Source organism: Siphateles boraxobius, unplaced genomic scaffold (genome assembly GCF_051911475.1).
Source record: "Siphateles boraxobius isolate OS27281-9 unplaced genomic scaffold, OSU_SipBor_1 204, whole genome shotgun sequence".
Taxonomy (NCBI): domain Eukaryota; kingdom Metazoa; phylum Chordata; class Actinopteri; order Cypriniformes; family Leuciscidae; genus Siphateles; species Siphateles boraxobius.
Window position 1 is genome coordinate 965,641 of NW_027508816.1, and position 26,860 is coordinate 992,500.

At 45.4% G+C, this 26,860-nt stretch overlaps 1 protein-coding gene and 1 long non-coding RNA gene across 2 annotated transcripts in view; both read right to left on the minus strand.

The window, feature by feature from the left end:
- Positions 1-1,848: 1,848 nt before the first annotated feature.
- pnpt1 (polyribonucleotide nucleotidyltransferase 1) overlaps positions 1,849-26,860 on the minus strand; it is a 44,432-nt gene continuing 19,420 nt past the window's right edge. Inside the window, exons 19-28 of the mRNA XM_077237591.1 lie at positions 17,808-17,917; positions 17,665-17,736; positions 16,281-16,344; positions 16,121-16,204; positions 15,959-16,042; positions 15,531-15,637; positions 15,398-15,453; positions 15,225-15,303; positions 14,378-14,425; positions 1,849-2,178 (exon numbers count right to left, since the gene is read on the minus strand). Of these exons, the coding sequence (XP_077093706.1) occupies positions 2,029-2,178; positions 14,378-14,425; positions 15,225-15,303; positions 15,398-15,453; positions 15,531-15,637; positions 15,959-16,042; positions 16,121-16,204; positions 16,281-16,344; positions 17,665-17,736; positions 17,808-17,917 (854 nt within the window). The 3' untranslated portion in view covers positions 1,849-2,028. The remainder of the gene's footprint in view (positions 2,179-14,377; positions 14,426-15,224; positions 15,304-15,397; positions 15,454-15,530; positions 15,638-15,958; positions 16,043-16,120; positions 16,205-16,280; positions 16,345-17,664; positions 17,737-17,807; positions 17,918-26,860) is intronic.
- On the minus strand, positions 22,752-24,747 carry LOC143745482 (uncharacterized). Its single transcript, XR_013205994.1, has 3 exons — positions 24,706-24,747; positions 24,428-24,627; positions 22,752-22,793 (listed from the first exon to the last, which is right to left on the minus strand). It is a non-coding gene; the product is annotated as an uncharacterized LOC143745482 (long non-coding RNA).

Genomic DNA, 26,860 nt, shown 5'->3' on the forward strand with positions numbered 1-26,860 from the left:
TTTTATAAAATTACTGTGCAGATTTTTTCAAGAATTACTTTTTGCTGCTGATTTATACACTCATTAAGTTTATTAAAAATTCATAATACATTTATGTAATATTTAAAGGTGTTAACTGTAATCTTACATTGCAAAATAATAACTTAAAAAGGATTAAATTCATCACAATTATGTAATCTGGAAATTTGCCGCGGGCGAGGGCCCTTATATAAATCATATCTATATCTATATCATTATATATAATATAATATATATTAGTAGGGCCCTACTAATATCATTAGTAACATTAAATATAACACAATAAACCAGAGTATATCAGTAGGAGTTTCCTTAAGTCTTTCTGATAGTTTTCTACAGGCCGGTTTACTACAACAGTAGAATAAAATTCTGAAATTATGGTTTATAGTTTTGGTGTGCCACCCCAAGATTTTAAGTGGCCCCATCTGGCCACCCCTATGAAAAATTTCTGGAGCCGCCACTGGTTGGATCGACAGCGTGCTATGATTGGTCAGTGCAATATGGCTGTTATCTGATTGGCTTAAGTACGTGGTAGGTGGAGTCCACTTATTTGTGGGTGTATAGACCAGAAGTGTTTCAAAATACACAAATGCAGAGGAAACTATCCACAAACGGGACATAAAAACATATTTGTGGATACTATTTCTATTGGCAAATTCCATTTTTATTTATTTGTGAACAGAGGTGTCAAGTCCAGGTTCAGAAAGTAAAAATTCCTCAGTATTTTGTTCCAATTACCTGGATTTGCTAATTAGCACAGTTTTTCAGCCAGGAGATAGAACTAATTAGTGAAATCAGCTGGCTGAGTTAATGGGTGGAATAAACATATGGCAGGACTTTTACTTTCTGACCCCTGGAATTGACACCTCTGTTTGTGAATGAAATTAATTCTTGTGAAAGATCTGCATATATTTGTGCATCTCATTCAATTTATTTGTGAATCGGTTTCATTTTTGTGATTCTTTTTACATTTATTTGTGCATATGAATCTAATTATCTGCAAGTATGCAACAATTCTGACCCCATTCTCCTCCCTCGTGTGTCAGCATCTCTTCTCTGATGATGTGGGCGGGGCAACCTGTCACCCACATGAGATCAGCCAATAGCAAACCACAACCATCCAATCAATTCCCCTCAGACACAATCAAGGCCCGCCCACATGTGTTCCTGTTCCTGAAGGTTTCCCTCGATATACGACACAATAGAGGAGAAAAGACCAGACTTCCCTTTCATGACTTCTAAGAGCTTGAACATTTAAAGTAGCAGCGCTTGCAGGCGTTATATGCCCCTAGGTAAGGGGGCGGGGCCTTACCTGGCATTGGCTGCGCGCTTCTGTCTGTCTACCCAGACTTGGTGCAATTGGATGCTTCTGCAGAGGTCAGGTACGGATGCCCTTCCCATAGGTGGATCTCAAACACGAGATGATGAAAGAGAACTGCAGTGCTTATAATAAAAGGTGGACACTGATATAGTTATTCTTGGTGTGAACGGCCTTCTAGTTCCCAAAAATGTCATATGCCAACTAATATCCTACATCTGCTATTCCCTCTTTTGAAGGTGACCAGAAATATGAACGTATTATTTTACTGTAACTGCTTTAGAGCACAACAGCAGGAAACAAGTAGTATAATTATCATTAAGTTTCTCCATAGACAAACCAATATTTAATGATAATGTAAAAAGACTGAGCAAGAGCTGATTGTGAGATGATGATGCGCTTCTGGACAGCAGGCTGGATGATCTGATTGGATGGGAGGAAGGCCAGTTGCCTTATTCGACAAACTGCATTTATATGTACAGTATTCCACATTTACAGACAATAACATCATGTGGGTGGGACTCGTTTATTTCTTTAGTACAAAATGTGGGCTGTGTCTCATTTGAGAAGGCAGGACAGAGATCAACACTTACATTTGAGGGTTCAGCACACATGTAATGCAGAAGCTGAAGCTGTGTGTGTGAGGATAATGTAAATAATAAGAGAGTTTATTATGAAATGTCGAGTGATCTCTATGAGTCGGAGACGGGGTCGGCGGGCGCTCCTATAGAGATGCTGTGTCTCTCGCTCAGACTCTTCACCGTCGAGGACACCGGAGACTGGAGAACCTTCCGAGAGAGCCTCATTCTGCCGTCCGTCGGGTCGCGGCCGAAGTACTTCACCTAGAAGAGCCCAGCGTTAATAAACACACTCAACACCAGTGTGTGGAGGATGGAGCGTTAATAAACACACTCAACACCAGTGTGTGGAGGACGGAGCGTTAATAAACACACTCAACACCAGTGTGTGGAGGACGGAGCGTTAATAAACACACTCAACACCAGTGTGTGGAGGACTGAGCGTTAATAAACACACTCAACACCAGTGTGTGGAGGACGGAGCGTTAATAAACACACTCAACACCAGTGTGTGGAGGACGGAGCGTTAATAAACACACTCAACACCAGTGTGTGGAGGACGGAGCGTTAATAAACACACTCAACACCAGTGTGTGGAGGACGGAGCGTTAATAAACACACTCAACACCAGTGTGTGGAGGACTGAGCGTTAATAAACACACTCAACACCAGTGTGTGGAGGACGGAGCGTTAATAAACACACTCAACACCAGTGTGTGGAGGACGGAGCGTTAATAAACACACTCAACACCAGTGTGTGGAGGACTGAGCGTTAATAAACACACTCAACACCAGTGTGTGGAGGACGGAGCGTTAATAAACACACTCAACACCAGTGTGTGGAGGACGGAGCGTTAATAAACACACTCAACACCAGTGTGTGGAGGACGGAGCGTTAATAAACACACTCAACACCAGTGTGTGGAGGACTGAGCGTTAATAAACACACTCAACACCAGTGTGTGGAGGACGGAGCGTTAATAAACACACTCAACACCAGTGTGTGGAGGACGGAGCGTTAATAAACACACTCAACACCAGTGTGTGGAGGACGGAGCGTTAATAAACACACTCAACACCAGTGTGTGGAGGACTGAGCGTTAATAAACACACTCAACACCAGTGTGTGGAGGACGGAGCGTTAATAAACACACTCAACACCAGTGTGTGGAGGACGGAGCGTTAATAAACACACTCAACACCAGTGTGTGGAGGACGGAGCGTTAATAAACACACTCAACACCAGTGTGTGGAGGACGGAGCGTTAATAAACACACTCAACACCAGTGTGTGGAGGACGGAGCGTTAATAAACACACTCAACACCAGTGTGTGGAGGACGGAGCGTTAATAAACACACTCAACACCAGTGTGTGGAGGACGGAGCGTTAATAAACACACTCAACACCAGTGTGTGGAGGACGGAGCGTTAATAAACACACTCAACACCAGTGTGTGGAGGACGGAGCGTTAATAAACACACTCAACCCCAGTGTGTGGAGGACGGAGCGTTAATAAACACACTCAACACCAGTGTGTGGAGGACGGAGCGTTAATAAACACACTCAACACCAGTGTGTGGAGGACGGAGCGTTAATAAACACACTCAACACCAGTGTGTGGAGGACGGAGCGTTAATAAACACACTCAACACCAGTGTGTGGAGGACGGAGCGTTAATAAACACACTCAACACCAGTGTGTGGAGGACGGAGCGTTAATAAACACACTCAACACCAGTGTGTGGAGGACGGAGCGTTAATAAACACACTCAACACCAGTGTGTGGAGGACGGAGCGTTAATAAACACACTCAACACCAGTGTGTGGAGGACGGAGCGTTAATAAACACACTCAACACCAGTGTGTGGAGGACGGAGCGTTAATAAACACACTCAACACCAGTGTGTGGAGGACGGAGCGTTAATAAACACACTCAACACCAGTGTGTGGAGGACTGAGCGTTAATAAACACACTCAACACCAGTGTGTGGAGGACGGAGCGTTAATAAACACACTCAACACCAGTGTGTGGAGGACTGAGCGTTAATAAACACACTCAACACCAGTGTGTGGAGGACTGAGCGTTAATAAACACACTCAACACCAGTGTGTGGAGGACGGAGCGTTAATAAACACACTCAACACCAGTGTGTGGAGGACGGAGCGTTAATAAACACACTCAACACCAGTGTGTGGAGGACGGAGCGTTAATAAACACACTCAACACCAGTGTGTGGAGGACGGAGCGTTAATAAACACACTCAACACCAGTGTGTGGAGGACGGAGCGTTAATAAACACACTCAACACCAGTGTGTGGAGGACGGAGCGTTAATAAACACACTCAACACTAGTGTGTGGAGGACGGAGCGTTAATAAACACACTCAACACCAGTGTGTGGAGGACGGAGCGTTAATAAACACACTCAACACCAGTGTGTGGAGGACAGAGCGTTAATAAACACACTCAACACCAGTGTGTGGAGGACGGAGCGTTAATAAACACACTCAACACCAGTGTGTGGAGGACAGAGCGTTAATAAACACACTCAACACCAGTGTGTGGAGGACGGAGCGTTAATAAACACACTCAACACCAGTGTGTGGAGGACGGAGCGTTAATAAACACACTCAACACCAGTGTGTGGAGGACGGAGCGTTAATAAACACACTCAACACCAGTGTGTGGAGGACGGAGCGTTAATAAACACACTCAACACCAGTGTGTGGAGGACGGAGCGTTAATAAACACACTCAACACCAGTGTGTGGAGGACGGAGCGTTAATAAACACACTCAACACCAGTGTGTGGAGGACGGAGCGTTAATAAACACACTCAACACCAGTGTGTGGAGGACGGACCGTTAATAAACACACTCAACACCAGTGTGTGGAGGACGGAGCGTTAATAAACGCACTCAACACCAGTGTGTGGAGGACGGAGCGTTAATAAACACACTCAACACCAGTGTGTGGAGGACTGAGCGTTAATAAACACACTCAACACCAGTGTGTGGAGGACGGAGCGTTAATAAACGCACTCAACACCAGTGTGTGGAGGACGGAGCGTTAATAAACGCACTCAACACCAGTGTGTGGAGGACTGAGCGTTAATAAACACACTCAACACCAGTGTGTGGAGGACTGAGCGTTAATAAACACACTCAACACCAGTGTGTGGAGGACGGAGCGTTAATAAACGCACTCAACACCAGTGTGTGGAGGACGGAGCGTTAATAAACACACTCAACACCAGTGTGTGGAGGACTGAGCGTTAATAAACACACTCAACACCAGTGTGTGGAGGACGGAGCGTTAATAAACACACTCAACACCAGTGTGTGGAGGACGGAGCGTTAATAAACGCACTCAACACCAGTGTGTGGAGGACGGAGCGTTAATAAACACACTCAACCCCAGTGTGTGGAGGACGGAGCGTTAATAAACACTCAACACCAGTGTGTGGAGGACGGAGCGTTAATAAACACACTCAACACCAGTGTGTGGAGGACGGAGCGTTAATAAACACACTCAACACCAGTGTGTGGAGGACGGAGCGTTAATAAACACACTCAACACCAGTGTGTGGAGGACGGAGCGTTAATAAACACACTCAACACCAGTGTGTGGAGGACGGAGCGTTAATAAACACACTCAACACCAGTGTGTGGAGGACGGAGCGTTAATAAACACACTCAACACCAGTGTGTGGAGGACTGAGCGTTAATAAACACACTCAACACCAGTGTGTGGAGGACGGAGCGTTAATAAACACACTCAACACCAGTGTGTGGAGGACGGAGCGTTAATAAACACACTCAACACCAGTGTGTGGAGGACGGAGCGTTAATAAACACACTCAACACCAGTGTGTGGAGGACGGAGCGTTAATAAACACACTCAACACCAGTGTGTGGAGGACGGAGCGTTAATAAACACACTCAACACCAGTGTGTGGAGGACGGAGCGTTAATAAACACACTCAACACCAGTGTGTGGAGGACTGATTGTTAATAAACACACTCAACACCAGTGTGTGGAGGACGGAGCGTTAATAAACACACTCAACACCAGTGTGTGGAGGACGGAGCGTTAATAAACACACTCAACACCAGTGTGTGGAGGACGGAGCGTTAATAAACACACTCAACACTAGTGTGTGGAGGACGGAGCGTTAATAAACACACTCAACACCAGTGTGTGGAGGACGGAGCGTTAATAAACACACTCAACACCAGTGTGTGGAGGACGGAGCGTTAATAAACACACTCAACACCAGTGTGTGGAGGACGGAGCGTTAATAAACACACTCAACACCAGTGTGTGGAGGACGGAGCGTTAATAAACACACTCAACACCAGTGTGTGGAGGACGGAGCGTTAATAAACACACTCAACACCAGTGTGTGGAGGACGGAGCGTTAATAAACACACTCAACACCAGTGTGTGGAGGACGGAGCGTTAATAAACACACTCAACACCAGTGTGTGGAGGACTGAGCGTTAATAAACACACTCAACACCAGTGTGTGGAGGACGGAGCGTTAATAAACACACTCAACACCAGTGTGTGGAGGACGGAGCGTTAATAAACACACTCAGCACCAGTGTGTGGACGACGGAGCGTTAATAAACACACTCAACACCAGTGTGTGGAGGACGGAGCGTTAATAAACACACTCAACACCAGTGTGTGGAGGACGGAGCGTTAATAAACACACTCAACACCAGTGTGTGGAGGACGGAGCGTTAATAAACACACTCAGCACCAGTGTGTGGAGGACGGAGCGTTAATAAACACACTCAACACCAGTGTGTGGAGGACTGAGCGTTAATAAACACACTCAACACCAGTGTGTGGAGGACGGAGCGTTAATAAACACACTCAACACCAGTGTGTGGAGGACGGAGCGTTAATAAACACACTCAGCACCAGTGTGTGGAGGACGGAGCGTTAATAAACACACTCAACACCAGTGTGTGGAGGACGGAGCGTTAATAAACACACTCAACACCAGTGTGTGGAGGACGGAGCGTTAATAAACACACTCAACACCAGTGTGTGGAGGACGGAGCGTTAATAAACACACTCAACACCAGTGTGTGGAGGACGGAGCGTTAATAAACACACTCAACCCCAGTGTGTGGAGGACGGAGCGTTAATAAACACACTCAACACCAGTGTGTGGAGGACGCAGCGTTAATAAACACAACACCAGTGTGTGGAGGACGGAGCGTTAATAAACACACTCAACACCAGTGTGTGGAGGACGGAGCGTTAATAAACACACTCAACACCAGTGTGTGGAGGACGGAGCGTTAATAAACACACTCAACACCAGTGTGTGGAGGACGGAGCGTTAATAAACACACTCAACCCCAGTGTGTGGAGGACGGAGCGTTAATAAACACACTCAACACCAGTGTGTGGAGGACTGAGCGTTAATAAACACACTCAACACCAGTGTGTGGAGGACGGAGCGTTAATAAACACACTCAACACCAGTGTGTGGAGGACTGAGCGTTAATAAACACACTCAACACCAGTGTGTGGAGGACGGAGCGTTAATAAACACACTCAACACCAGTGTGTGGAGGACGGAGCGTTAATAAACACACTCAACACCAGTGTGTGGAGGACGGAGCGTTAATAAACACACTCAACACCAGTGTGTGGAGGACTGAGCGTTAATAAACACACTCAACACCAGTGTGTGGAGGACTGAGCGTTAATAAACACACTCAACACCAGTGTGTGGAGGACGGAGCGTTAATAAACACACTCAACACCAGTGTGTGGAGGACTGAGCGTTAATAAACACACTCAACACCAGTGTGTGGAGGACGGAGCGTTAATAAACACACTCAACACCAGTGTGTGGAGGACGGAGCGTTAATAAACACACTCAACACCAGTGTGTGGAGGACGGAGCGTTAATAAACACACTCAACACCAGTGTGTGGAGGACTGAGCGTTAATAAACACACTCAACACCAGTGTGTGGAGGTCTGAGCGTTAATATACACACTCAACACCAGTGTGTGGAGGACGGAGCGTTAATAAACACACTCAACACCAGTGTGTGGAGGACGGAGCGTTAATAAACACACTCAACACCAGTGTGTGGAGGACGGAGCGTTAATAAACACACTCAACACCAGTGTGTGGAGGACGGAGCGTTAATAAACACACTCAACACCAGTGTGTGGAGGACGGAGCGTTAATAAACACACTCAACACCAGTGTGTGGAGGACGGAGCGTTAATAAACACACTCAACACCAGTGTGTGGAGGACGGAGCGTTAATAAACACACTCAACCCCAGTGTGTGGAGGACGGAGCGTTAATAAACACACTCAACACCAGTGTGTGGAGGACTGAGCGTTAATAAACACACTCAACACCAGTGTGTGGAGGACGGAGCGTTAATAAACACACTCAACACCAGTGTGTGGAGGACTGAGCGTTAATAAACACACTCAACACCAGTGTGTGGAGGACGGAGCGTTAATAAACACACTCAACACCAGTGTGTGGAGGACGGAGCGTTAATAAACACACTCAACACCAGTGTGTGGAGGACGGAGCGTTAATAAACACACTCAACACCAGTGTGTGGAGGACGGAGCGTTAATAAACACACTCAACACCAGTGTGTGGAGGACGGAGCGTTAATAAACACACTCAACACCAGTGTGTGGAGGACGCAGCGTTAATAAACACAACACCAGTGTGTGGAGGACGGAGCGTTAATAAACACACTCAACACCAGTGTGTGGAGGACGGAGCGTTAATAAACACACTCAACACCAGTGTGTGGAGGACGGAGCGTTAATAAACACACTCAACACCAGTGTGTGGAGGACGGAGCGTTAATAAACACACTCAACACTAGTGTGTGGAGGACGGAGCGTTAATAAACACACTCAACACCAGTGTGTGGAGGACCGAGCGTTTATAAACACACTCAACACCAGTGTGTGGAGGACGGAGCGTTAATAAACACACTCAACACCAGTGTGTGGAGGACGGAGCGTTAATAAACACACTCAACACCAGTGTGTGGAGGACGGAGCGTTAATAAACACACTCAACACCAGTGTGTGGAGGACGGAGCGTTAATAAACACACTCAACACCAGTGTGTGGAGGACGGAGCGTTAATAAACACACTCAACACCAGTGTGTGGAGGACGGAGCGTTAATAAACACACTCAACACCAGTGTGTGGAGGACGGAGCGTTAATAAACACACTCAACCCCAGTGTGTGGAGGACGGAGCGTTAATAAACACACTCAACACCAGTGTGTGGAGGACTGAGCGTTAATAAACACACTCAACACCAGTGTGTGGAGGACGGAGCGTTAATAAACACACTCAACACCAGTGTGTGGAGGACGGAGCGTTAATAAACACACTCAACACCAGTGTGTGGAGGACGGAGCGTTAATAAACACACTCAACACCAGTGTGTGGAGGACGGAGCGTTAATAAACACACTCAACACCAGTGTGTGGAGGACGGAGCGTTAATAAACACACTCAACCCCAGTGTGTGGAGGACGGAGCGTTAATAAACACACTCAACACCAGTGTGTGGAGGACTGAGCGTTAATAAACACACTCAACACCAGTGTGTGGAGGACGGAGCGTTAATAAACACACTCAACACCAGTGTGTGGAGGACTGAGCGTTAATAAACACACTCAACACCAGTGTGTGGAGGACGGAGCGTTAATAAACACACTCAACACCAGTGTGTGGAGGACGGAGCGTTAATAAACACACTCAACACCAGTGTGTGGAGGACGGAGCGTTAATAAACACACTCAACACCAGTGTGTGGAGGACGGAGCGTTAATAAACACACTCAACACCAGTGTGTGGAGGACGGAGCGTTAATAAACACACTCAACACCAGTGTGTGGAGGACGGAGCGTTAATAAACACACTCAACACCAGTGTGTGGAGGACTGAGCGTTAATAAACACACTCAACACCAGTGTGTGGAGGACGGAGCGTTAATAAACACACTCAACACCAGTGTGTGGAGGACGGAGCGTTAATAAACACACTCAACACCAGTGTGTGGAGGACGGAGCGTTAATAAACACACTCAACACCAGTGTGTGGAGGACGGAGCGTTAATAAACACACTCAACACCAGTGTGTGGAGGACGGAGCGTTAATAAACACACTCAACACCAGTGTGTGGAGGACGGAGCGTTAATAAACACACTCAACACCAGTGTGTGGAGGACGGAGCGTTAATAAACACACTCAACACCAGTGTGTGGAGGACGGAGCGTTAATAAACACACTCAACACCAGTGTGTGGAGGACGGAGCGTTAATAAACACACTCAACACCAGTGTGTGGAGGACGGAGCGTTAATAAACACACTCAACACCAGTGTGTGGAGGACGGAGCGTTAATAAACACACTCAACACCAGTGTGTGGAGGACGCAGCGTTAATAAACACAACACCAGTGTGTGGAGGACGGAGCGTTAATAAACACACTCAACACCAGTGTGTGGAGGACGGAGCGTTAATAAACACACTCAACACCAGTGTGTGGAGGACGGAGCGTTAATAAACACACTCAACACCAGTGTGTGGAGGACGCAGCGTTAATAAACACACTCAACACCAGTGTGTGGAGGACGGAGCGTTAATAAACACACTCAACACCAGTGTGTGGAGGACGGAGCGTTAATAAACACACTCAACACCAGTGTGTGGAGGACGGAGCGTTAATAAACACACTCAACACCAGTGTGTGGAGGACGGAGCGTTAATAAACACACTCAACACCAGTGTGTGGAGGACGGAGCGTTAATAAACACACTCAACACCAGTGTGTGGAGGACGCAGCGTTAATAAACACAACACCAGTGTGTGGAGGACGGAGCGTTAATAAACACACTCAACACCAGTGTGTGGAGGACGGAGCGTTAATAAACACACTCAACACCAGTGTGTGGAGGACGGAGCGTTAATAAACACACTCAACACCAGTGTGTGGAGGACGCAGCGTTAATAAACACACTCAACACCAGTGTGTGGAGGACGGAGCGTTAATAAACACACTCAACACCAGTGTGTGGAGGACGGAGCGTTAATAAACACACTCAACACCAGTGTGTGGAGGACGGAGCGTTAATAAACACTCAACACCAGTGTGTGGAGGACGGAGCGTTAATAAACACACTCAACACCAGTGTGTGGAGGACGGAGCGTTAATAAACACACTCAACCCCAGTGTGTGGAGGACGGAGCGTTAATAAACACACTCAACACCAGTGTGTGGAGGACGGAGCGTTAATAAACACACTCAACACCAGTGTGTGGAGGACGGAGCGTTAATAAACACACTCAACACCAGTGTGTGGAGGACTGAGCGTTAATAAACACACTCAACACCAGTGTGTGGAGGACGGAGCGTTAATAAACACACTCAACACCAGTGTGTGGAGGACGGAGCATTAATAAACACACTCAACACCAGTGTGTGGAGGACGGAGCGTTAATAAACACACTCAACACCAGTGTGTGGAGGACGGAGCGTTAATAAACACACTCAACACCAGTGTGTGGAGGACGGAGCGTTAATAAACACACTCAACACTAGTGTGTGGAGGACGGAGCGTTAATAAACACACTCAACACCAGTGTGTGGAGGACTGAGCGTTAATAAACACACTCAACACCAGTGTGTGGAGGACGGAGCGTTAATAAACACACTCAACACCAGTGTGTGGAGGACTGAGCGTTAATAAACACACTCAACACTAGTGTGTGGAGGACGGAGCGTTAATAAACACACTCAACACCAGTGTGTGGAGGACTGAGCGTTAATAAACACACTCAACACCAGTGTGTGGAGGACGGAGCGTTAATAAACACACTCAACACCAGTGTGTGGAGGACGGAGCGTTAATAAACACACTCAACACCAGTGTGTGGAGGACGGAGCGTTAATAAACACACTCAACACCAGTGTGTGGAGGACGGAGCGTTAATAAACACACTCAACACCAGTGTGTGGAGGACGGAGCGTTAATAAACACACTCAACACCAGTGTGTGGAGGACGGAGCGTTAATAAACACACTCAACACCAGTGTGTGGAGGACGGAGCGTTAATAAACACACTCAACCCCAGTGTGTGGAGGACGGAGCGTTAATAAACACACTCAACACCAGTGTGTGGAGGACGGAGCGTTAATAAACACACTCAACACCAGTGTGTGGAGGACGGAGCGTTAATAAACACACTCAACACCAGTGTGTGGAGGACTGAGCGTTAATAAACACACTCAACCCCAGTGTGTGGAGGACCGAGCGTTAATAAACACACTCAACCCCAGTGTGTGGAGGACGGAGCGTTAATAAACACACTCAACACCAGTGTGTGGAGGACGGAGCGTTAATAAACACACTCAACACCAGTGTGTGGAGGACCGAGCGTTAATAAACACACTCAACCCCAGTGTGTGGAGGACGGAGCGTTAATAAACACACTCAACACCAGTGTGTGGAGGACGGAGCTTTAATAAACACACTCAACACCAGTGTGTGGAGGACGGAGCGTTAATAAACACACTCAACCCCAGTGTGTGGAGGACGGAGCGTTAATAAACACACTCAACACCAGTGTGTGGAGGACGGAGCGTTAATAAACACACTCAACACCAGTGTGTGGAGGACTGAGCGTTAATAAACACACTCAACCCCAGTGTGTGGAGGACCGAGCGTTAATAAACACACTCAACACCAGTGTGTGGAGGACGGAGCGTTAATAAACACACTCAACACCAGTGTGTGGAGGACGGAGCGTTAATAAACACACTCAACACCAGTGTGTGGAGGACCGAGCGTTAATAAACACACTCAACCCCAGTGTGTGGAGGACGGAGCGTTAATAAACACACTCAACACCAGTGTGTGGAGGACGGAGCGTTAATAAACACACTCAACACCAGTGTGTGGAGGACGGAGCGTTAATAAACACACTCAACACCAGTGTGTGGAGGACTGAGCGTTAATAAACACACTCAACCCCAGTGTGTGGAGGACGGAGCGTTAATAAACACACTCAACACCAGTGTGTGGAGGACGGAGCGTTAATAAACACACTCAACACCAGTGTGTGGAGGACGGAGCGTTAATAAACACACTCAACACCAGTGTGTGGAGGACGGAGCGTTAATAAACACACTCAACACCAGTGTGTGGAGGACGGAGCGTTAATAAACACACTCAACACCAGTGTGTGGAGGACGGAGCGTTAATAAACACACTCAACACCAGTGTGTGGAGGACGGAGCGTTAATAAACACACTCAACACCAGTGTGTGGAGGACGGAGCGTTAATAAACACACTCAACACCAGTGTGTGGAGGACGGAGCGTTAATAAACACACTCAACACCAGTGTGTGGAGGACGGAGCGTTAATAAACACACTCAACACCAGTGTGTGGAGGACGGAGCGTTAATAAACACACTCAACACCAGTGTGTGGAGGACGGAGCGTTAATAAACCCACTCAACACCAGTGTGTGGAGGACGGAGCGTTAATAAACACACTCAACACCAGTGTGTGGAGGACGGAGCGTTAATAAACACACTCAACACCAGTGTGTGGAGGACGGAGCGTTAATAAACACACTCAACACCAGTGTGTGGAGGACAGAGCGTTAAAGCGGCACTATGCAGGATTTCTGTTTTTGTCAAACAGCGATCCCTAGAGTCTCTGTAGAGTACTTGTATTTAACGTTACTGTCGTAAACACCACTCACGCAGAGCGTATCTGCACTCACGGCCTCTGCACTTCATAATAATAAAGTAGCCTACCGCGGTAGGCTTACCTGAGGCTAAATGCCAGATGACACCAATAAAGTATATCATGTACGTCACAAGAGTGACATCCAGCCGACAGATACATTTTTGTCATTGGTTGTTGCGTTAAATCTTACCCAGATACAATAGTGCTATTTTCTGATTGGCTATTGTGTAGCTCGACGAACAACACCAGCGGAGACGTGCTTGATTCCTGCCGGTTCCACAGTGAGAGCGGCGCGGCCAGAGTTTTCGTATATTAAATATATTACAAATAGTTTTTCAGCGTGAGAAATACAATGTGTGGGGGGAGATTGTGACAAAAGACCGAAATGAGACCGAAATGAGTGACTGTCACGCTCAATGCGTTACCTCGCGAGACCTGATATCACAGGATACTTCCTAACACTGAGGCAGGCGGCCCGCCGGCCCAAAGTTGCAAGGGTGGTTTTGCGGCTCACAGGCACCAGGGGGGTGCGAGACGACCACCATTCAACACGAAATCAGTAACATAAACATTACAATGACTCCAAAGCTGTTCGGTTAAGGTAAAAAAGTTACTTAGTTCTGCTTTAATAAACACACTCAACACCAGTGTGTGGAGGATGGAGCGGTTCCTCACCTGGATCTGCTGGCCCACCTCCAGTCCGAGAGCACTGGGATGCTTGATCTGCAGAACACACACACACACACACACACACAGACACACACACACACACATCAGGAGGAACAGCGTGTGTGTGACAGATCGGGTCGGGTGATCATATACAGCCATTTGATTCTCTTTAGATTAACCGATACAGATTCTTAAACATCTGTCTGACCTGAACTTCACTACACATCATCTGTAGCTCCTGCCACCCCATAATCTCAGTAATCTTTGATACTGTTGATATGAATCAAAGTCTCAGCTCTCAAATCCTGTCAGTTTCATCAGTAAACTCAGTCACAAATGTGTGTGTGTGTGTGTGTGTGTGTGTGTGTGTGTGTGTGTGTGTGTGTGTGTGTGTGTGTGTGTGTGTGTGTGTGTGTGTGTGACAGATGAACCGATCATCTCTTACTCTTTACTACTAGTTACAGCAGCAAATAAACATCAATGAACATCAGAAGATACAGAACAACTTCCTGAAATCAATCATGTCTCATGAAATCACTCAATCAATCAGTGTTTCAACCATCAATAAAACAGCAGGAGAACAATAACGCCACATAATCCTCAATAAGACTTTCATTATCTATAAACTCTAGATTAATAACTGTAGAGAGGAGCTTCTGATACAGACATGACAGTATTCCTGTAGAGTTTTAAAGCTTCAGTTCAGAGAGATTTTTTCCTTGAGAAAAATGTACATGAACTGCACCTGATCAATTGAATCCATTTTAAATAAGAATTGAGATCAGCACTGAATCAAATCGCAAGCCTGTTAATGTAATGTAATGTAAAGGTGAAACGGTGTGCATGTTCTGACCCGTCTGTGGTCCAGCTGTGAGTTGTGCAGGAGGACGGCGCTCATGTTGGGATACAGCTTCACCATCACACCGATGTCCCTGAAACACAACCAGCTTCAGTTATAAACCCTGTGAGACTGAGCTGTGTGTGTGTGTGTGTGTGTGTGTGTGTGTGTGTGTGTGTAAGCTCTACCTGATCTCTGTGATGCTGGCGGTGTAAACGGCTCCAAACTCCAGCTGCTGCTCCTGCTACACACACACACACACACACAGGTGTCAGTCTCACGCAACAAACACCAGAGAAGAGTGCACACTCCTGCACGCACATCATCTTTACAGATGTCCCGGATGAACTCCTGGGCTTCGCTCATGGCGCTGGGAGTGGGAGCGAACACACAGAACGACTCCTCGTCCACCTGACTGATCGTCACACCTGACGGCAAGAGCAGAGATCATCACTGATGCAGAGATCACTCACAGTCTGTTACTGATGAAAATCACATGACCAAAATCGGGTAATCTGCTACAGTACACATTTTATGGAATTGGATTACTTTTAGATTACATTAGACTGAATCAGATTACTTTTAGACTACATTTATCCAAATCGGATTACTTTCAGGCGATTCAGATTACTTTTAGACTACATTCAATCAAGTTTTAAAGGTCTTGAATGATGATGAGTGTTTTAAAGGTCTTGAATGTGATGATGACTGTTTTAAAGGTCTTGAATGTGATACGGCAGAACACACACCTGTCTGAGCCTGCAGTCTGCGCAGATTAAATCCTCCTGGACCCACGAACCGCGCTCGTCTGGATAAAGGCACGCTGACGTTCTCTGAGGGAAAGATCACAGCGGGATCAGAGAAACAGCAGCACTACGAACACGAGGAACGATCACGATCACGGATCATACCCACGACCGGCCCGTTCTCCTTCCGGGAGCTCCGCGGTTTGGAAATGCTCTTATTCATGATGGCTAGAATCTCTCTTTTGGCCACTGAAAGAGAAAGCAGAAAACGGCACGTCACACACCCACTGTTGCGCGTACCATGATGCTCGTGGAATGAGCGTACCTGTGGCCTGCTGTATGGCCTCCATCACGATCTTCAGGGGAAGTCCTGGGATTTTAACATCAGCCTGCGGGAAACACAGATGACGATCACATGATGTTTTACTGGAACAGTCTATCTTAAGATCTAATAAATTCATTTCAGATTTCTCACAAATTCGTATTACAGAAGCAAATCTTTACTTGATTTAGGATTCCTGTCTGATCGTATCACATCTGAAGTTAAAAAATCTTAACCTACTCCATCGAGTTCTTTAATCTACTCGTATAAATCGGACTGTACAGACCCGATTTTAGCTAATATACTTTCAACTGAATCGAATTACTTTTAGATTACATTTGGCAGAATTGGATTACTTCTGTCTGAATTAGATTACTTTGAGATTACATTAATCCGAGTCGAATTACTTTGCCGAATCAGATCACTTTGAGATTACGTCCATCCGAATTGGATTACTTCTGACTGAATAGGATTACCTTTAGATTACTTAGACCTAACTGGATTAATTGTAGATGACTTTTGACTGAATCTGATCACTTTTAGATTACATATGGCAGAATCAGATTACTTCAGTTCGAATTGGACTACTTTAAGATTACTTTCTATTGAATCAGATCAATTTTAGATTACATTTATCTGAGTCGGATTACTTTGCCGAATCAGATTACTTTTGGATTACTTTCTACCGAATCTGATTACTTTTAGATTACATTCGGCAGAATCGGATTACTTCTGTACAAATTGAATCACTTTAAGATTTATCGGATTACGCAGATTAAATCCGTTAACCAAGCAACCAACGACGCACCGGCTGCCGTGAAGTAAACAGAGATAAACAAAATCTGTGCGCTTTTAGTTTCAATTCTACAGAAATAGAAGTTCTGATAAGTTTGGTAAAAGAGAAGCTTATCACTATATTTTATTGAAACGCTTTTAGTTTCAATTCTACAGAAATAGAAGTTCTGATAAGTTTGGTAAAAGAGAAGCTTATCACTATATTTTATGAGCGTCTGTAATTATTTATCAGTGTTTTGTGGTCAAAGACCAGCACATCACTCGAGTCTATAAAAGTCTTTCCAGCACTAAACATAACTGTATTTCATCTTCATCTTGCATTATTAATAATTGTAACGCCATTCTTGGACATGGCTACTGTAATGTGATTTTTACACCATTGAGGTTATCCTAAAATTAAGACAGTTTAGCATTTTTTGTGGAGTTAGCTTCTGTAATACTCTTTTCCTATCTGTACTTAAGATAAGATGCACTTGAGAAATGTCACTATGTAATCGCTCTCGTCCTGAATGAGCTCCACACACACACACACACACACACACACACACACACGACAGGTTCCTAAGGTCAGGTGTTTCAGTAACGGGTTCACCTGTAGAGCCGTGATGCCCTTGCTGCTCCCTGCCATCTTGAAGTCCATGTCTCCGTTGTAATCTTCTATTCCCTTGAATGATAAACAACAGGATGAAGACGGGCTCTGAGACGCTCTGAGAACAGAAGCTGACCGACACCTACCAGAATATCCGTCAGGAGCCTGTAGTCCTGGATCTCCCACGGCTTCTCAGCGCTGGCTCTGGAGATCAGGCCGATGGCCACGCCGGCTACAGCTGAGGACACCGGGACACCTGGACGCACACAGCACACACACCTGAACACACACACCTGGACACACACACACCTGGACACACACACACACCTGGACACACACACACACCTGGACACACACACACACCTGGACACACACACACACCTGGACACACACACACACCTGGACACACACACACACCTGGACACACACACACACACACCTGAACACACACACACCTGAACACACACACACCTGAACACACACACACACACACACACCTGAACACACACCCACACACACCTGAACACACACACACCTGAACACACACACACCTGAACACACACACACCTGAACACACACACACACACACAGCTGAGACAAAACATGACAATCTGGGGCTCAGGTCAGGAAGCAGACAAACTGGCTAAACCGACCGTCTGCCAGCGGCCTCGCGTCACCAAGGTCAGATAAATCCCATCACATAGAGGCTCTTTCACCAAGATATCATCATATAGAGAATGTCTGTTCCCCGAATTTGGAAATCCAAAAAACTTCCAAACTGATCTAAGGTTAAAAATGTAATTGATATTCAACAAATAAAAAATAGATATAATACAGATGAACAAACGATAAAGCTAGGGCTACAGAATATCCGATCCCTTACTTCAAAAGCGCTCATAGTTAATGAAATGATTTCAGATTATAACCTAGATGTGCTGTGTTTGACAGAAACCTGGCTAAAACCAGACGATTACATTACTTTAAATGAGTCAACCCCCCATGATTACTGTTATAAACATGAACCTCACCTGAAAGGCAAAGGGGGAGGCGTTGCTGTAATTTATAGTAATATTTTCAAAACCACTAAAAAATCTAGTTTTAAATATACTTCTTTTGAAGTGTTGGTGCTTAATGTAAAAATATATAATGTAAACGATAAATCAAGTTTGAGAATTCTGCTGGCAACTGTATACAGGCCACCAGGGCACCATAAAGATTTTATCAAAGAATTTGCTGACTTTCTATCAGAATTAGTATTGACTGCAGATAAAGTCCTAATTGTTGGTGATTTTAATATACATGTAGATAATGAAAAAGATGCAATGAGATTGGCATTTAAAGACATTCTTAACTCTATTGGAGTTAGACAACACGTTTCAGGACCTACTCATTGTCGTAATCATACTCTAGATCTAATATTATCACATGGAATCAATGTTGATGCTGTTGAAATTCTGCAGCAGAGCGACGACATCTCAGATCATTATCTAGTCTCATGTAAATTACATTTAGCCAAGGCTGCAAAGCCAACTCCGTGTTACAAGTATGTTAGACCTATCACTTCTGCCACTAAAGATTTCTTTATCAATAATCTTCCTGATCAGTTTCATCATCTCAGCATCCCAGATAGCTAAGAAGAACTTGATATTGCAACAGAAACTTTTAACTCTCTCCTTTCCAGCACTTTCGATACAGTTGCTCCGTTGCGCTTAAAGAAGATTAAAGAAAATAGTCCAACGCCGTGGTACAACGAGCACACCCGGGCCCTTAAGAGAGCAGCCAGAAAAATGGAGCGCAACTGGAAGAAAACAAAACTAGAGTTATTTCGGATTGCATGGAAGGAGAGCTCGATTGCTTACAGAGAGGCTTTAAAAGCTTCTAGATCTGCTTATTTTTCAACCCTATTAGAAGAAAATAAACATAATCCTAGGTATTTATTTGAAAAAGTGGCTACACTAACGAAAAAGAAAGCTTCAAGCCCAGAAGTTTCCAAGAAACACAGCAGTAATGACTTTATGAACTTCTTCACTTATAAGATTGATAATATTAGGGACAAAATTATAACTATGCAAGCGTCTACTACAGCATCGCATCAGGGAGTGCATTATAGTCTCCCCGAGGTAAAATTTGATTCATTCATTGCCATAGGAGAGGAAGAACTTTGCAAACTCGTTAATTCATCTAAATCGACAACATGTATGTTAGACCCTATACCGACTAAACTATTGAAAGAGATGCTTCCAAAAGTCATAGACCCTCTTCTTAACATCATTAATTCATCTTTGTCTCTAGGATACGTACCAAAAACCTTTAAGCTGGCTATGATTAAACCACTTGTTAAAAAAACGCAACTCGATCCTACAGAATTAGTCACTTACAGGCCGATCTCAAATCTACCTTTTCTATCAAAGATATTAGAAAAGGCAGTATCCTCACAACTGTGTTCCTTTCTTGAAGGAAATGATATCTGCGAGGATTTCCAGTCAGGATTTCGACCGCACCATAGCACTGAGACAGCTCTCATTAGAGTCACAAACGATTTGCTTTTATCATCCGATCGTGGTTGTATCTCTCTATTAGTGTTACTTGATCTTAGTGCTGCATTTGACACCATTGACCACAACATTCTCTTAAATAGACTAGAAAACTATGTTGGCATTAGTGGAATTGCACTAGCATGGTTTAAATCATATTTATCTGACCGCTATCAGTTTGTAGCAGTAAATGAAGAGATGTCTTATCGATCACAAGTTCAGTATGGCGTACCACAAGGCTCAGTACTAGGACCGTTGCTGTTCACTCTGTACATGCTACCTTAGGAGATATCATTAGGAAGCATGGCATTAATTTTCACTGTTATGCTGATGACACTCAGCTCTATATTTCTTCCAAACCTAACGAAACTCACCAATTCACAAAATTATCGGAATGCATAGTTGATATAAAAAATTGGATGACTAGTAATTTCCTACTACTAAATTCTGAAAAAACAGAGATTCTAATTATTGGACAAAAAACTTCCACACGTAATAACCTAGAATACCGTCTAACACTTGATGGCTGCTCTGTTAAGTCTTCGCCGTCAGTTAGGAACCTGGGTGTGTGTGTGGGTGTGTGTGTGTGTGTGTGTGTGTGTCTGTGTGTGTGTGTGTGCTCTTTGATACCAATCTTTTATTTGAAAGTCACGTGTCTAGTGTCTGTAAAACCGCATTTTTCCATCTTAAAAATATATCTAAACTACGTCATATGCTCTCATTGACAAATGCGGAACAACTAGTTCATGCGTTCATGACATCAAGGCTAGATTATTGTAATGCTCTACTGGGTGGTTGCCCTGCACGCTTAATAAACAAACTACAGCTAGTTCAAAACGCAGCCGCTAGAGTTCTTACCAGAACCAGGAAGTACGACCATATTAGCCCGGTTCTGTCAACACTGCATTGGCTCCCTATTAAACATCGTATACATTTTAAAATATTGTTGATTACTTACAAAGCACTAAATGGTTTAGCTCCCCAGTACTTGAGCGAGCTCTTAATGCATTATAGTCCTTCACGTCTATCGCGATCTCAAAACTCCGGCCAGTTGATAATACCTAGAATATCTAAATCGACTGCTGGCGGTAGATCCTTTTCCTATTTAGCACCAAAACTTTGGAACAATCTTCCTAACATTGTCCGGGAAGCAGACACAGTCTGTCAGTTCAAAGCTAGACTAAAAACACATCTCTTTGACCTAGCATTCACATAACACTCTATAGACTTCTATAATTCAATATTAGGCTGCTTAGATTAGGTCAGCCGGAACTGGGAACACTTCCCTTAAATCCTGATGTACTCGTTACATCATAAGAAGAATGGCATCTACGCTAATTTTAGTGTCTTTGTTTATCCCGAGGTTTTCCCGCAGCCTGCCGGATCCAGGCCGTTTCCAGATCTGACGAAGGACTTTCGCCTGGACCCGATGACAATGCAGTGCTGAAGTGCCGACTAGCCTCTCCCTATGGAGGATCCCTATACCACTCTACAGATAAAGCCTTGTGGAATTTTTTGGTTCGCGTACCTACCCAAAGTGATCAGATAAAATAAAATTCTGCAAAATTTATAGACAAGACAAGTAGTTTGTTTAGGCATGGTTTGTAAGGAATTATAAACCTGCGCACATATATTCAAACGCACATAACTATAGAATCAATTCTTAATGCGCATGTGAACGCCATCAGCGTCTATCACAGGTTCACGTTTAAACTCTGTTTAGAGAGAACGGTGTCGTCTTAGCGGCCCCTAATTTAATAACAAATGATCATTTAGACGGAAGTGAATCAATCAAAACTAACTTTAGCTGGAAAAAACATTATTCAAGAGCCACTATAAAACCAAACCAATCTCTGTTACCTTAAATTATATGTTTATCTCTGTAAAGCTGCTTTGAAGTGATCTACATTGTTAAAAGCGCTATATAAATGAGGATGACTTGACTTGACTTGACACACACAGCAAACACACACACACACCTGAACAAACACACACACACACACACACCTGAACACACACACACACCCGAACACACACACACACCTGAACACACACCTGGACACACATCTGAACGAACACACACCGAACACACACCTGAACACACACCTGAACACACACACTTGAACACACACACCTGAACACACACACCTGAACACACACACCTGAACACACACCCGAACACATACCTGAGCACACACCTGAACACACACCTGAACACACACAGAACACACACAGAACACACACACCGAACACACAGACCAAACACACACACCTGGAGACACACCAAACACACATCTGAACACACACACCTGAACACACACACACCTGAACACACACACCGAATACACACACCTGAACACACACTTGAACACACACCGAACACACCCCTGAACACACACACCGAATACACACACCTGAACACACACTTGAACACACACCGAACACACACACCTGAACACACATCTGAACACACACAGAACACACACAGAACACAAACACCGAACACACAGACCAACCACACACACCTGGAGACACACCAAACACACACCTGAACACACAGACCAAACACACACACATGGACACACACCGAACACACACCTGAACACGCACACACCTGAACACACACAGCAAACACACACACACACACACCGAACACACACCTGAACACACAGACCAAACACACACACCGAACACACACCGAACACACACCGAACACACACACCGAACACACACACCGAACACACACATCTGAACACACACACACCTGAACACACACAGCAAACACACACAGCAAACACACACACACCTGAACACACACCTGAACACACACACCTGAACACACCCACACCTGAACACACACAGCAAACACACACACACACCGAACACACACCTGAACACACAGACCAAACACACACACCTGAACACAAACCGAATACACACACCTGAACACACACCTGAACACACAGACCAAACACACACACCTGAACACAAACCGAATACACACACCTGAACACACACCTGAACACACACACCTGGACACACACACACCAAAGACATACCCCTGAACACACACACACCCCTGAACACACACACACCCCTGAACACACACACACCCCTGAACACACACACACCCCTGAACACACACACACCCACACCCCTGAACACACACACCCCTGAACACACACACACACACCCCTGAACACACACCCCTGAACACACACACAGACACACACACCCCTGAACACACACACAGACACACACACCCCTGAACACACACCCCTGAACACAACACACACCCCTGAACACACACACCCGAACACACACACCCGAACACACACACCCGAACACACACACACACACACACCTGAACACACACACACCACCGAACCCACACACACCACCGAACCCACACACACCACCGAACCCACACACACACCACCGAACACACACCACCGAACACACCTGAACACACACAGCAAACACACACACACACACCGAACACACACCTGAACACACAGACCAAACACACACACCTGAACACAAACCGAATACACACACCTGAACACACACCTGAACACACACACCTGAACACACACACCTGAACACACAGACCAAACACACAGACCAAACACACACACCTGAACACAAACCGAATACACACACCTGAACACACACCTGAACACACACACCTGGACACACACACCTGAACACACACACCAAAGACACACCCCTGAACACACACACACCCCTGAACACACACACACCCCTGAACACACACACACACACACCCCTGAACACACACACACCCCTGAACACATACACACCCCTGAACACACACACACCCACAACCCTGAACACACACACCCCTGAACACACACACCCCTGAACACACACACCCCTGAACACACACCCCTGAACACACACCCCTGAACACACACCCATGAACACACACACAGACACACACACCCCTGAACACACACACACACACACCCCTGAACACACACACACACACACCCCTGAACACACACCCCTGAACACACACCCCTGAACACACACCCCTGAACACACACCCCTGAACACACACACACACACCCCTGAACACACACACCCGAACACACACACACACACACACACACACACACACACACCACCGAACCCACACACACCACCGAACCCACACACACCACCGAACACACACACCACCGAACACACACACACACACCTGGACACACACCTGGACACACAGCAAACACACACCGAACACACACCGAAAACACACCAAAAACACACACCTGAACACACACCCACCCCTGAACACACACCCACCCCTGAACACACACACACCCCTGAACACACACACACACACACACCCCTGAACAAACACACACACACCCCTGAACACACACACACACACCCCTGAACACACACACCCCTGAACACACACACCCCTGAACACACACACCCCTGAACACACACACCCCTGAACACACACACCCCTGAACACACACACCCCTGAACACACACACACACACACACACACCCCTGAACACACACCCCTGAACACACACCCCTGAACACACACCCCTGAACACACACCCCTGAACACACACCCCTGAACACACACCCCTGAACACACACCCCTGAACACACACCCCTGAACACACACCCCTGAACACACACCCCTGAACACACACACACACCCCTGAACACACACACGCACCCCCGAACACACACACGCACCCCCGAACACACACACGCACCCCCGAACACACACACACCACTAGGGATGCAGCGATTACCGGATTTCACAATTAACCGCGCTTTAAAACGTCACGGTTAATTAATCGTAAAGACTATGCTACACCGAGTGTTCTGCACGGAACGGAACGAAAACATCTCTACTTTTCAAAATGCCGCAACCGCACCTTAGGTCAAGTGACAAGAACCAACACAGCAACGACAGACGCCTCCGGAGCGCAACCGCCCTAGCGCTTTGGAAAAAGGAGAATGCGGCGTGCAACTTACAGCTTTCAGTGCAACGTAAAAAAACAACAACCAAAAAACAGCGGAATGTTTTGAGTCTGTGGAAAACAGAATGTGACGTGCTCTCAAGAGTTTCAGTCAGTGAACATTTAACTTAATATCCTATTGCTTTCTCCTGTAAATGTTAGGTTTTGTAGTTTTAATATGCCCGGTGTAAAACACTAACATAAGATCAGGGCCGTGTAGACTTCTAGGACTACCAATTAACTGCATTTCAGTTATTAATAACACTACATGAGAGATGTTCTCAGTTTCTTTCTATAATTTTTACTTAAACTTCAAACAAACAAACCAAAATAATGAGATTATAATAGATGATTTTCTAAAGGCACATGTAAAATTTGGATTAATAATTAAAAAAAAGAGTATTAAAATAAGTACAATAATATTGGAGTGGATAACATTTGGACTATATTTGTTTTCTTTTAAAAGAAATACATAGTTAATATTTAGCTTACATTTAATTCAATAGAGCCAACTACTTTGGTATTCTTATTTTCATTGGGATTTATTATCCCTTTATTTGTTTTTAAGTCAAATACCAACAAGATATTGTTTTCATGTTATCAAGTTTTCTACCTCAGGTTGAAAATAAATTTAGAACAAACTAAACACTTAATCATTTTGTGATCTTTTTCAATCAAAGAGCCCTGCAGCCATTGACTTAATTTGTTATTTTAAAAGAAAAATGCTGGATGTTTACAAAGCACTTCTCTTTAATTCCAAAGGAAGAGATTGATTATCGTTTGTCATTTTATAATTTTGTACTGTGTTGTGGCAAATAACACATGAAAATCTAGTGTTGAGTGTTCATGTGATATTATACATATAGTGTTGTGAAATTAATTGATGCATAATAATCGTGATAATCGTTAAATCGTGATTATTTCTCAGACAATAATCGTACTTACAAAATCTTTAATCGTTGCATCCCTACACACCACCGAACACACACACACACACACCCCTGAACACACACACCCCTGAAAACACACACACACACACACCCCTGAACACACACACCCGAACACACACCACCGAACACACACACACCCACCACCGAACACACACACACCCACCACCGAACACACACACACCCACCACCGAACACACACACACACACACCCCTGAACACACACACCCCTGAAAACACACACACACACACACCCCTGAACACACACACCCGAACACACACCACCGAACACACACACACCCACCACCGAACACACACACACCCACCACCGAACACACACACACCCACCACCGAACACACACACACCCACCACCGAACACACACACACCCACCACCGAACACACACACACCCACCACCGGACACACACACACCCACCACCGAACACACACACACCCACCACCGAACACACACACACCCACCACCGAACACACACACACCCACCACCGAACACACACACACCCACCACCGAACACACACACACCCACCACCGAACACACACACCCACCACCGAACACACACACCCACCACCGAACACACACACCACCGAACATACACACCACCGAACACACACACCACCGAACACACACACCACCGAACACACACACCACCGAACACACACACCACCGAACACACACCAAACACACCTGA